Below are 12,321 nucleotides of genomic sequence, written 5' to 3' on the forward strand. Positions count from 1 at the left end.
TCTGTTTCATGTCTACCAAACGTTTTCAGTTAAGTTTTAACATTAAAACACGTATACGGTATAGTATTGGTACTCTCAGTGTTTTTTTTTTTTTTCAATTCTGTTTGGAACATATACGGTTGTACTATTTTGACTTATCTATTACCATTACGCATCTTGTAATAAAAAACAACTTAATCAGCCATTTACAAGAAATCAGTTATTTTTTAATTATATCAAATGAATTTCATAAAAAAGCAATAACAACAAAAGAAAGGCAGTATCCGTCTCTTAATTATTTCCAAAATGATTATACACACAGTCATATTATGTGTGTATCGTATTTTTTTAATTTTAAGCTGAGAGTTGTTAAAGTTTGATTAATTTGTTTTATCGCTTCGGAAGTCTGAATCATAGCCCAGTGGGAAAACGCCATCTCCTGAAAGACGATTTCTGTTCCAGTTGCCCTCATTAAAAATAATATTACATCAGTATTAACATCGTACTAAACTGTATGAGCAAATTTACTGGTTGAATTAAACTAAATCAAGTAAAATAGCTGACAAGTTTCAATCTTTTAAATGCCCATTTTTTTCTGCAAAATTTCTTAATCTGTAGGACATCCAAGCTATCTGATTCAGCGTAAGATGCTGGCATACACTGCAGTTTGAATACGAATGTGCGGATATCTAACCATGTGAAGAGCTCTGTAATTTACCACAGTGTTTATGACACATCTTTTGTATCCTTACTTTCTTTTCTTTGTCTTATGCAAACAACACGTGACCGTTTACATGCGTAATGGTGCTATTTTATTGAAAAATTATAAAATACAACTGGGACGCTTCATAAAGTTGTTATGTTGATACATCATCGGCGTTTAAGTGGTCGCACCACAAAATTAGTAGAACTGCAATAGAATTATACATAGGTCTTTGGCAATCATTCCTTAAGATAAAACGCAAGACATTTATTAGCTACTTGTATGTTTTTCATGGATCTAATTTATAATTTAATGGATAATCTCTACAGAAATGTAATTGTTACAGTAAAATCTGCAAGAACAGCCTTCTGATGCATAGAACTCAACCAAGCAAAATAACAACAGACTCGGTTTGACTGAGTCTGTTCACGAGAGGTTATAAAATGTGCATCACCTTCCATGGCCCTAGTACTGGCTTAAGTGGAATCCTAACAGATCAAAATTGAATGTTTTTCATGATCCTCAAGGAACCTAAAACAAGCCAAGGAGTTGTAATTATTCCCACCCACATCGAGATCGTTCAATGTTATTGTATACGTACATTAGTTCAATTTCAGCAGTTACACACTAATTGGTATGGTGTTACTGGGGGTTGGTTGCGTTCTATCTATGCTTTAAATGAGCTTCCATAAGTTTTAGGTTAGTTTATGAAAATAGTTTATAGAATTTAGGCAAATTGCAGTCAATTACTGTTATATGATGAAAATAAAGTGCACAGTAAGCTTTTTACATTGTCATCTATTATATTTATTTTTATTACATACCTATAAAATTCTGTAAGAAATCGGCTTGTATTTCACAATTAAATATGAACAGACAGACAAAAATTCCGTATTGTACCTTTTAAATTCCGTATTGTACCTTCCGTATTGTATGCTGCCGGACTATTTTCATTAATATGCATGACACGGCACATTTCTATAAATGGCGCACATAAAAACTTCACGAAGATCCATTTAATATCGATAAACATTGAAGATTTCGTTCAAGAACAAAATAAGAATTAAAATGGTAAAGGTATATAATAAAAGGGTCATTATAACAGTAGCTAGATCTGGGACTTTGTATTCGGCTCGAGTGGATTTTGCAAGGTCAGATCACACTCGGCACTTGCGCGCCTCGTGAGATCCGATCTGGCAAAATCCACTCGAGCCGAATACTGCATCCCAGATCAAGCTACTGTTATAATAACCCTTTTATATTTTTGGAATTTATGTACTTACCATTTCGCTGAAGTAGTTCATGTTTTACTCTCATAAACAGGCAAGAAAGGTTTTCTTTTAATTTGCTTTGTTAACTTCTCTGCTTCTAAGGATCTTCGTTCTTAATTAATATCACAATGCATACGAACAATGCATCTTATCTACCTAAGTCTGAAATTCAAAATGGTACACGGAATACATTTCTGTTTTGCTCTTTATTGCATTTCTCAGATTTTTTAAAAAGAAAATCAAACGCATGTCCTAAACTTTAACTTAACAAAGAATCATGTTAAAGCAAAATACAACGAAAAACATATAACAATGCATATTGGAATCGAAGAAGAGCGAATGCAGTGGTCAAGTCTTAACAATATCTGACTACGAAACCGTGGGTCGGTAATTACAGCCCTCGCTCCTCCTACTGCAAATTACTTAGATTGGGATAAGAGTTTCTTGTTTGGGTGCCTTAAACATGGCAGCTAAAGAACCAGGGAATCTTCTGTAACTAGAGCGTCATCTGTATCTTAAATTATCGTCCCACTAATATTAGTCTTCTGGAAGAGTCGCCCACATGGGTTTCCGTTGGCGGCAATGAATAAGCTAATACACAAACAAACTAGACTTGCCTGGCGGCTCATGTTTTATGTTTGTTTTTTATTTGTTCCGAGTTAAAATATTTTCCGTTGGAAGGAAAATGCCTTAAAAGTTAAAGAGCTTAAATTACATCAAACATTCAGGGCCTGTCCAAAATGTAAAAGACTGCATATATGTTACAAGTATAATATAATAACAAGATTCAGCTTACCAAAAGGTTCCTTCTAGCGCCTATTAAATATTCTTTTTAAGGGATCTTTAATAAAATAATTATGAACTATGTTTTTTGCTAGTTTACGTGCATTCTTATCTATTTATTTTAAGAATACTTAAAGTTATTTCACACAAACATTTATTTAACTTAAAATAATAAACAGACACCTTTAGATGAGCGATCCTACCTAAATATTATTAGCGGACAATAAATACCATCACTCTGTCAAAATTTGGGGAACCAATGTCGACACCTGTCCTAGTGGCACAGATCAGAATTTGGTCGTATGTTTGCCTAATTTTTATTAGCAATACAATGGAAGAAAAGTTCTGCCATATGCCAGTAATTGCATTGCATGAATGGATACTTACAGCTCCAGAACGACTAAACCAGTTCAGTTCAGTTCAGTTATTTAAGTTTAATTACGGTCCATCCGCCCTTTCAGACACAATGAAGCATATAAATGCCACGTAGAGTATAGACCGCGAACATGCCCCTTTTCATGTTCTTAAAGTATGTTTTGGTTCTAATGTAGGGGTATTGATTACCACTCTGCAATTCCCAGAGAGTTTCGACCAATTTTTTAAGCATGAATTTAGTAGCCAAATCGAGACTGTAAGTACAGCGGCCAATGAGACCTAAACGTACTCCAGTCAGGTAACGACTAAACCAGGACAAAAAAGGGCTTTTATATAAGTCGGCACCAACAAACTGATGGATTTGAAAAAAGTGCGTATAAAAAGTTCACAACTTGACAATTACAAAACAATTAATCAAAAGGTATGAAATTACCAAGTTCGAAATATTTATAGCTCAGTAAAGTGAAGAAATGCATTATTATACAGTTCTAGATAAAAACAAGGGAAGTAATTGAAATGTTATCCGGTGACGGTACGTATCGTGCAATAACATTCACAGACAAGTAAAAAATCTCGAATAACTTTGTTAGTACAATATGTTTTGATGGTTATACTTAAAATGTTAAAATACTAAAGTTGGTATGAAATAAAATCGTAAAAAGAACCTCTGGAAGCAGCAAAGAATGAAACCGAGAAGAATAATAGTACACGATATTTTTAGGCGGGAGTCTATTTTTAGATGATGAATATTCATTTAGTTAATCTCGATTCTACAATATGACATGTAAGATTTAGGAGTTAGATAGTTTAAACTTAATTATTTTTTTGTAGGTCTGTTTATTACGTAGTTGTATTTCACTAAAGATTGACTTAAAGATGCGTAAAAACACATTGGCAAAGAGGCTATTTGTAATGAATATGCATGAGTACAAAATGGCGGCGCCTACTGATGCCTTTGATGATACCCTTGTATCCATTACCTGCTCAGTCAAGTGTGACATGTTCACCATAAGTGTTCCTTCTCATGAGAAGGAACAATAACTAATCCAACAATCTACTTACAACGACAATGTCCCGATTAACACTTTGTTGGAGAGCCAGCTAACATTATATTCTTTGACTGAATAATTGTTTAAGAGTCAGGTAACGCATGATTTAAAGAGAATTCCTATAGTTTTTTTCCTTTCATAGAATTTTTTTTAAATTCACATATATGATATGAAATTTTGTGCTGAAAACAATGAACAAATAAAAACAATAGGTCACCAGGCTCGTTTTTATGAAAAATTGTTTTGAACACACCCACTGTTGCTGAAACTGCCGGCGATTTTTCAACATTTTCATAATTTTCTGTTTTTTTATAAATACCAACCAAAATATACATCAAGACAGCACAATAAGGTTTTTTTCTTTTTACAAATTTTATTATATACTTTTTTGATATTATAGCCATATTTGTAATATTCTATCCTTACAGTAATTGGTACAAATGGAAAGAAATATTGTTTCATATTTACTTTTGTGAACTTTTTTTCAATGAAAAATACCAATAGTGAAGAATATTGTTTTAAATTTTGAAAAAACTCTTTCATAGAATTTTTTCCTGTTTTTCTTGTGTATAGATAATTGTATTGTGAACATAAAAATGGCTAAAAATGTATGGGTCACCAGGCTAAATATTATGTTAAGACTGCTAGAATACAACACCTGTTAGGACGGAAAGTGGCGCGAACCTGGCCAAATTGATTACATGTATGTGCGCTAGAAGTTAAAAAAGTTTTAAAAATTCTTAATTCTTTCTATAATTGAATACTAAATAATCTGAAAGGTGATATTGACTTATCAGTACTAAGTCAATTATCTTACATTATATGAACAACACTGTCTTTGTAATAAAATGCGATGTGAAACACAACCACAAAAATAGCAAGATATCTGTCAGGCATGATACTTGTCAATACAACATAAACCAGTATCAACATTTGATTACTGATAAAACTTATCAAAAAATGTTATTTCATTCAAGAAACCTCATATCTAAGATTGTCTGTAACATGTTTCGACAAATGTTGACTTCAGTTCAGTTTTCCATAGAAAGTGTCGGCTGCGCAGAAAGATGCGCATAAAAAACTATAGGAATTCCCTTTAATAAGTGTCAAGTAAAATTAGATTTTCCTGACTGAATAATTATAATGCCAGTAAATGCTAATCTTCAAACGAGAATCAAATGCGACAAGCATCCTCTTAGTTTGTCAAAATTTATCTGTCAGACTGTTTGAATTACTTCTTAATTCAAATCATTTAAAGTAAATGTATTAAATTCAAGAAACACCTAGTATGCATTAATGACGGGTCGACTCTACTTAGCATTGTATCCTTTAGCTGTCCCAGAATTCATACGTAACTAATTTTCAAATTTGCAGTTTGTTGTTACCGTAACTCTATTTACTAGTTATCAAATAGGCCATTTTGTTAATACTGGACACCTAAGTTTAAGATTGTATCGTTATCATGGAAACTTAAAATAACATAAAGTCTCTTTCGATGAAAAAATACTAATAATAATAAGTCAGTAAATAGTATTTTCATAATGATATTCATATTGTTCTTGGAGAAAATAACAATATCACATTATACGCAAACTAATTAACTGTAATTGGTTAAAATAGTTTAATTTGCTTTTTGGAAATGATATGAGAGAAAGACATTCATTATCAAAATATGTTGCAACCAGGGTAGAATCAAATTTATTGAACTGTACAGTAGTGCATGTGCAATTCGTTGTGCTCGTGTAATAAAATAATGTTTAAAATAGCTATTTAAACCTTATGTTTGTTTGTCTTGTCTCCGGTCCCTCTAGTAAAATTTGTATCAATAATTGAAGCGTATGGTCTCTATTTAGCATCCTTCATATAGAAAGAATATGTTATTTTAAGACTTTTCAGCTTATTTCGATTTGACACTTTTCCGTAGAAGTCTGGGTAGGCAAACAAGTGCTTTGATATTTTTCCAACCTAAAGTACTTCTAAATGTAATTTTAACCGGACATGTATATAGTTTTTTTTTTTTTTGTATAATTATGCGTTAGCTTTCTATATAAGCTTAAAATGTAAATGTCTAGGAGCTCGTGTTAATAATTAAGAAAGGCAATAGAGATGTTTAAAACATCCTAAGTTTTGTGAATAAGTGTATCTTTTCGGTTTCATGAAGAATCAAAACATTTTATTTTTCAATTATTAATGATAAGCATATTTGTTTTTGTTTTCATTTATTCAAACAAATATCAAAGTTTAAATAGCTTATGGAAAAGTCATGTACGCTTTCAATCATTATACTCAGAGTTCCCACTCACGTAAAATACTACGTAAATCACGTAATAAAAATGAAATTCACGCAAGTATTTTTTACCCGGTGCGAGATCGCGCGCGTACGAAACTGCCGGGGACGAATCCGCTAAGCTGGAATCCCACGCTATGTGTACAAAAATAAACCTTGGAAATACTGCCGCAGTGCGTCATCTGCGAATCGATTGGCTTACAGCTCTCTGACGTCAAAAAATGTAGACGGGTTGTATCTTTTAACGCATTGGTAAATGAATGTACACTTATTAAACGGTTACCGATCTACATCCGGGTCCCCGGGAACTGTTTCGTCTGCAAGAATGTCGCAGTCGAAGCTTTCGGCGTTTGGCTTCACGGCAAAAGACGCACAAACAAACGATGCTCGGCAAGGATCGAGTGAAGAGTGTCAGCCGTCGACCAGTACAGACACTTCTTGTTCTAAAATCCCCAAAAAGTACCCTAAACGTTTTCAAAATAAGTGGTTGTCTGAGTTTTCCTGGCTGAAATTTGATTCCGAGAAAGGAACTATGCACTGTTTGACTTGTTCAAAACCTAATGTTACAAGTTCAGCTAGTATATTCGTCACGGGTTGTAAAAATTTTCAACGGTCAGCACTTGTTAGACATCAGGATAGTGATGAGCATCGTTCTGCAGCCTTGGCTGTTAAGCAAAAAATGTACATGGACACTGCTGTCAAAGTTGTTGCCAAGGGGATGTTGCCAATATTAGAAGCACAACTCAGAACAGCACTATACATGGCATCTGAAAATATTGCAAACAGGAAGTTTCTTAGCATGATACACCTACAGGTTCGTCAATTTCGAACTGAAATATAAATTAAAAAATAAAAATAAATCCAAAATACTGAGTTTACAGTTCATTTCCAATTGAAAAGGCCCACAAATTTTAAGATTTCTTTTTAATTTTTTTTTAACTAAAGGAATACAATAATTTTGAAAAGCACAAACTAAAAATAAACCTACATTTTACAGAACAAAAGTGTGTTTTTTCTAGTTCAAAACCGGAATCAAATCTATTATTATGATGTATTCAGTTTTATGATTTGAATTTTCAGATAGCTAACACCCATCGATTTGCTGCTAGTGCAGGGACTAGTATGGACCCAGTTGAGCGCCAGCATGTGAAGGGTATCTACACCAACCACCAGACACCAGCCAAACTCCAGGGCTATTTAGCGAATGTTTTGCAGGAAATGGCTATTGTCAGAATACATAATAGTCCATTTATAGGAATTATGGTCGATGAGTCACTAGACATTGCAACAACTAAAAAACTTGTAATGTTTTGCAAGATAATTAATAATGGTGAAATTAGAATTGAGTTTTGTTCAAATATAGACATTGTCAATGGTAAAGCTGAGACTGTGTATGATGCAATTGTCAGTTGGCTTCAGTCTGTAGGTATTCAAAGCGACCGGGTCTCTGGGTTTGGCAGTGATGGGGCAGCAGTCATGACAGGTAAACGCTCAGGAGTAGGTGTCCGACTGCAAGCTGACAACCCCCGTATCATTCACATATGGTGTGCAGTCCATCGGGTAGCTCTAGTGTCTTACTGGGCAGCTAAGAAAATCCCCTATCTTCAAAAAGTTCAATCAGTTTTGATTAATATTTATAACTTTTATGAATATTCTGCACCTAGGTATAACAAAATAAGGGAATTAAAAACACTGATGGGTGGTAAAGTTAAAAAGTTCAAAAAACCAACTCAGGTAAGGTGGTTGTCTTTGCAAGATGCAATTGAGTCAGTGTACAACAGCTGGTCATCATTGGTACTTTGGCTTGAACATGAAGTTGCATCAGCACCTCAGAGCGAGGGTGGAAATAAAGCTAAAGGTATTTTAAAAGAAGTCAAAACATTCAAATTTATTTCAACAGTGTGCCTTCTTAAAGATATCTTAGCTTCCTTGTGTAAAGTTTCAAGGTTTTTTCAAAAGGATGTCATAGACATACATCATGTTGTTTCTATGATTACTGCCACCAGAGACACCCTGTCTGCATTTGAAAGGCCAGATTCTGAAACCAGCACAGTACTGACTTTATTAGAAAGTATTGAAGAAAGTGGTATGTTTCAGGGTATAACCCTGACATGCTCTCTTAGAGATAGGGCTGTGCTGTGTTCAGTCAGAAGAAATTTTGTTAGGCATATACTTAGAGAATTTGATGAGAGATTTCCTGCTGATGACATGGCAGTTTTGAAGGACATGAATTTCATACTTAACCCATCTCTACTGCCAGGTTCTCAGCAGGGAATCATTGAACATGGTGTTGATAGTCTGAACAGAGTTTTGAACTTTTTTGGTGATATGCTAAATGCTCAAGAGACAAGGGACAATTTCATGCAGTTCAAATTTTTATTGAATGTGAACAGACAACTCAGCCTTCAAAATATGTGCTTGCTGCTGGTTTCAACTCACAATGAAACATACCCAAACTTTGCAAAAATGGCATCTGTACTGATGACAGTACCCCTCACATCTGTGCCCTGTGAGAGGGGATTCTCTTCTCAAAACAGACATGTGAGCAAGTTCACAAGCAAACGTCTTGTGAAAAATGTTGAAAACCGCATGACCATTGAATATTATATGAAACAGAAACCCAACACTGATGAAATCATACAAAGGGCTGTAGAAAAATGTAACCTGGCAGCTGTACAGTAGTTGCCCTGATTATCACTGTCTAACGAGTGAATGTGCTGTGTATTATCATGATTCATCATGTAACTGTATACATGTCATCGGTCATAGGATTATTTAAACATGAACATGTGACCTGAAAATTAAAGCACTTTGTAGCTACCGTTCAAACTATGTGTTTGTTGTTTTATGTATTGCCTTAAGCATGGAAAATTTGATCTTGAATTTTCATACCCCCAAAATTTGTGTTTTACCCCCAGTTTTTGTACCCAGGGGGTAAGTTTACCCCTGAAAAAAATCTGAGTGGGAACACTGATACTTGTGGACCATTTTGAAATACATTTTAAAAAAAAGACTGAACCTGTGTTGCTTTAGTAGGCCAGTAATTTCACACGAAGATTTATAGGTTGTGTAGTCCGTTTCCATCATAATGTTAATTAAGTTCACGATGTAACTATTTCCTTCTGAAATTTGAACATTTTACATAGTTATTACATTATAAATATATACCAAATTATCTATGAAAACGGAAAAATAGACACTACAGATCAAACCGCCATTTTATTTTTTGCACCCGCCAATCTTCCCCGTAATTTCTGCAGGACACATCTATAAATGTGCATAAAATCCACAAACTATTCATCTTTATTCAAAACATAGGACTCAAGGGAAATAGTAAAGCAAATACTGGCTGTTAAAAAAGTTCACTCAGATATCAAAAATGCTCAAAATTACGTTCTTTCAATATAAAAGTTAATAGTTTTTGAAATGACTGACATAAAACTTTAATGTAACGCAACGATGTTTTTAAGTTTTTCTCTATTTATCTATTGGAATTATAAAATCATTAAGCAGACATTAGTAAAATCCAATGTTATGTAACTACATATTGTAACGCAAATTATACAATCATAGCATGATAGTTAAGTAATATCAGGATGTATGTATCTACTTAGTTTGGAATCGGCAACATTATACAATCATTAAGCATGATAGTTTAAAGTAAATATCCAGGATGTTATGGTATACTACTTAGTTTGGAATCGACAACATTTTTTCGTATCTAATAAAGTCGTTATTATGTTTGCAAAAAATATCAACTACAATCAACACAATACTGAAAAGAACTTGTTTATTTTGATAAATTGTCCACATGGACAATCCAGACAACGGGATCTCGTTCTAAGACGACCGAGCATTTTGTTTTAGACAAGTCCACATATTTTTACAACATATATGTCATATCAGTGCTTATAACAAAATTAATGTTTTTATTTACTTTATATATATATATGTTCAGTATATAGGCTTGAAAACGAGAATCTACATGTAAATATAAAAGTTACCACAATTAATATAATCTTAAGTCTTTTTTATATATTAACATGAATTTTTCGATATTTATTAAAATTTTCATCGTGATCGTGACAAATTGTTGAAATTTCTGTCAAAATCGTTTCAAAAACCACTGACTACGAGAAATTAGTTGTGCGATTATACAGTTTGATGCCGCATCCAAAGAAATGCAAATTAGCTACATTTGTAGATGCGCGATGTAACGTGAACAGAATATCTCCGACAAAACTCGTATCTTCTGGTGGAAAATATAAATAATGTATAACAAAAGTAATACACACTGTAATATAATTACGACATCCAGTAGCTGTGTTTGCATTTTCTTTCCGTCTCAATGTCCACGATTGGAGATTTTTCGCTTTAAGCGTCACGTGCTTATTTTATTAACATGTGTTAGGGTTTCGCTCTTATGTTACTCGATCCAAAATAAAAAATTGTCATAACCTTTTTTTCCGAGCATATGTTGCAGTATATATGATTTTGGTCTGCCAAATATACGATTGTTTCCGATCTGACGCATACATATAACCACGGACGAGGTAGAAAATTAACTACGTTTGTCAACTATAAATCCTTTGTACTTCTGGTCAGTTTATTTGTATTGGTTTACAGTGGCATTGGTTCAATAAATGTAATGTCTTTTTTTGTGGTGCAATGAGACTATAAATCGCTTGTAAAGTTCGCCCTATCTGTCCGTAGTCCAATGTTAGTTTCTAGAAGAAGACCATATCTGATATCTCTTTAATTCTGACCGTTTCCAGCAAATTTGTATCAATGTTGCGTGAAGACTGAACATAGTTTCAATGTTCAATCTATGATACACATTTTTTGCACAAGACCAACAAAGACATTTCATTTTCATAAAGTTTAAATATTGTTGATCGTTCCGCATGATATATATTTCGATTCGGAAGAAACACATATTGAAAGAAAAAATGTAGTAACCCTAATGATAATGATTTAAACCGGAACTAAAAATGTTGTAAGTGTAATTTAAACATTACGAGGACACATTATTTGCTACTTATTTTCCCATGCTTTATTAAGTTATATACATGACAAGCTGTTATAAGTACATATGTATTTTGAAATACTAATTTGAAACATATCTTGTTATTATTAGGTCCGGCAAATAACGTTCCCCTACCACAGATTTAAGATAACTTCTATTATAAATAATCCCAGAAGCCACAATATTCCGACCGCCACAAAAAAGTACTGTAACAATTTTTAAAACCCTTAAAAGGACATGAAAATTGTAACACCTCTGACGACCTTAGCAACGGCTTTGCTAAACCCTATAATTACAGAATTACTGCATGAAATTTAAAGGCACTGACCTCCACATTTTGGCTAAAATGGTCTTTCTTTAAAATTGAAGTTTGATCACATTATGAGCATTAGAATATGAGGTTTTGTTTCTAGACTTAACAAATGATTAAAATATCAAGAAATAAAAGCACAGTGGCAATAAACGTTTCCGCTGTCTCTATCAATACCGCCACGGAGGAATATGTGTACAACGCGTTAATTAATAGATACTTACAATTAAGTAAGTTTGTCATGAATAAAGCGTTACAATAGCTTTCAATTTTCAGTGTTTAAACACTTATTTCTCATGTGTTTCCATAATATGTAGTCTGTCAGTAATTAAGTTTCAAAGTTCTTAAGAAATATAGCATTAATTTCCAAATACCTAACACTTTTCTTTTTGCTTGTGCCGTGCGATCTAGAGTGCCTTTAAGGACCTTAAAATAACAAAACGGGACCAACGTGTGTTTGTGTGACGTGTTAACGACGGTGTCTACTTGTGGCCTAAATTGATAGTGCTGCTTCGCTGGAATACCGCGCCAGAGGCAT

General features: G+C 33.5%; 1 protein-coding gene across 1 annotated transcript; it reads left to right on the top strand.

Annotated features, from left to right (window-relative positions):
• Positions 1 to 6,772: 6,772 nt before the first annotated feature.
• On the top strand, positions 6,773 to 9,129 carry LOC128559286 (uncharacterized protein C17orf113-like). The gene is made up of 2 exons (XM_053550568.1): positions 6,773 to 7,261; positions 7,528 to 9,129. Exons 1-2 carry the CDS (start codon positions 6,773 to 6,775, stop codon positions 9,127 to 9,129), a joined length of 2,091 nt encoding a protein of 696 aa, XP_053406543.1.
• Positions 9,130 to 12,321: the final 3,192 nt, after the last annotated feature.

The sequence above is a fragment of the Mercenaria mercenaria genome, chromosome 9, assembly GCF_021730395.1.
Source record: "Mercenaria mercenaria strain notata chromosome 9, MADL_Memer_1, whole genome shotgun sequence".
Classification (NCBI taxonomy): Eukaryota; Metazoa; Mollusca; class Bivalvia; order Venerida; family Veneridae; genus Mercenaria; species Mercenaria mercenaria.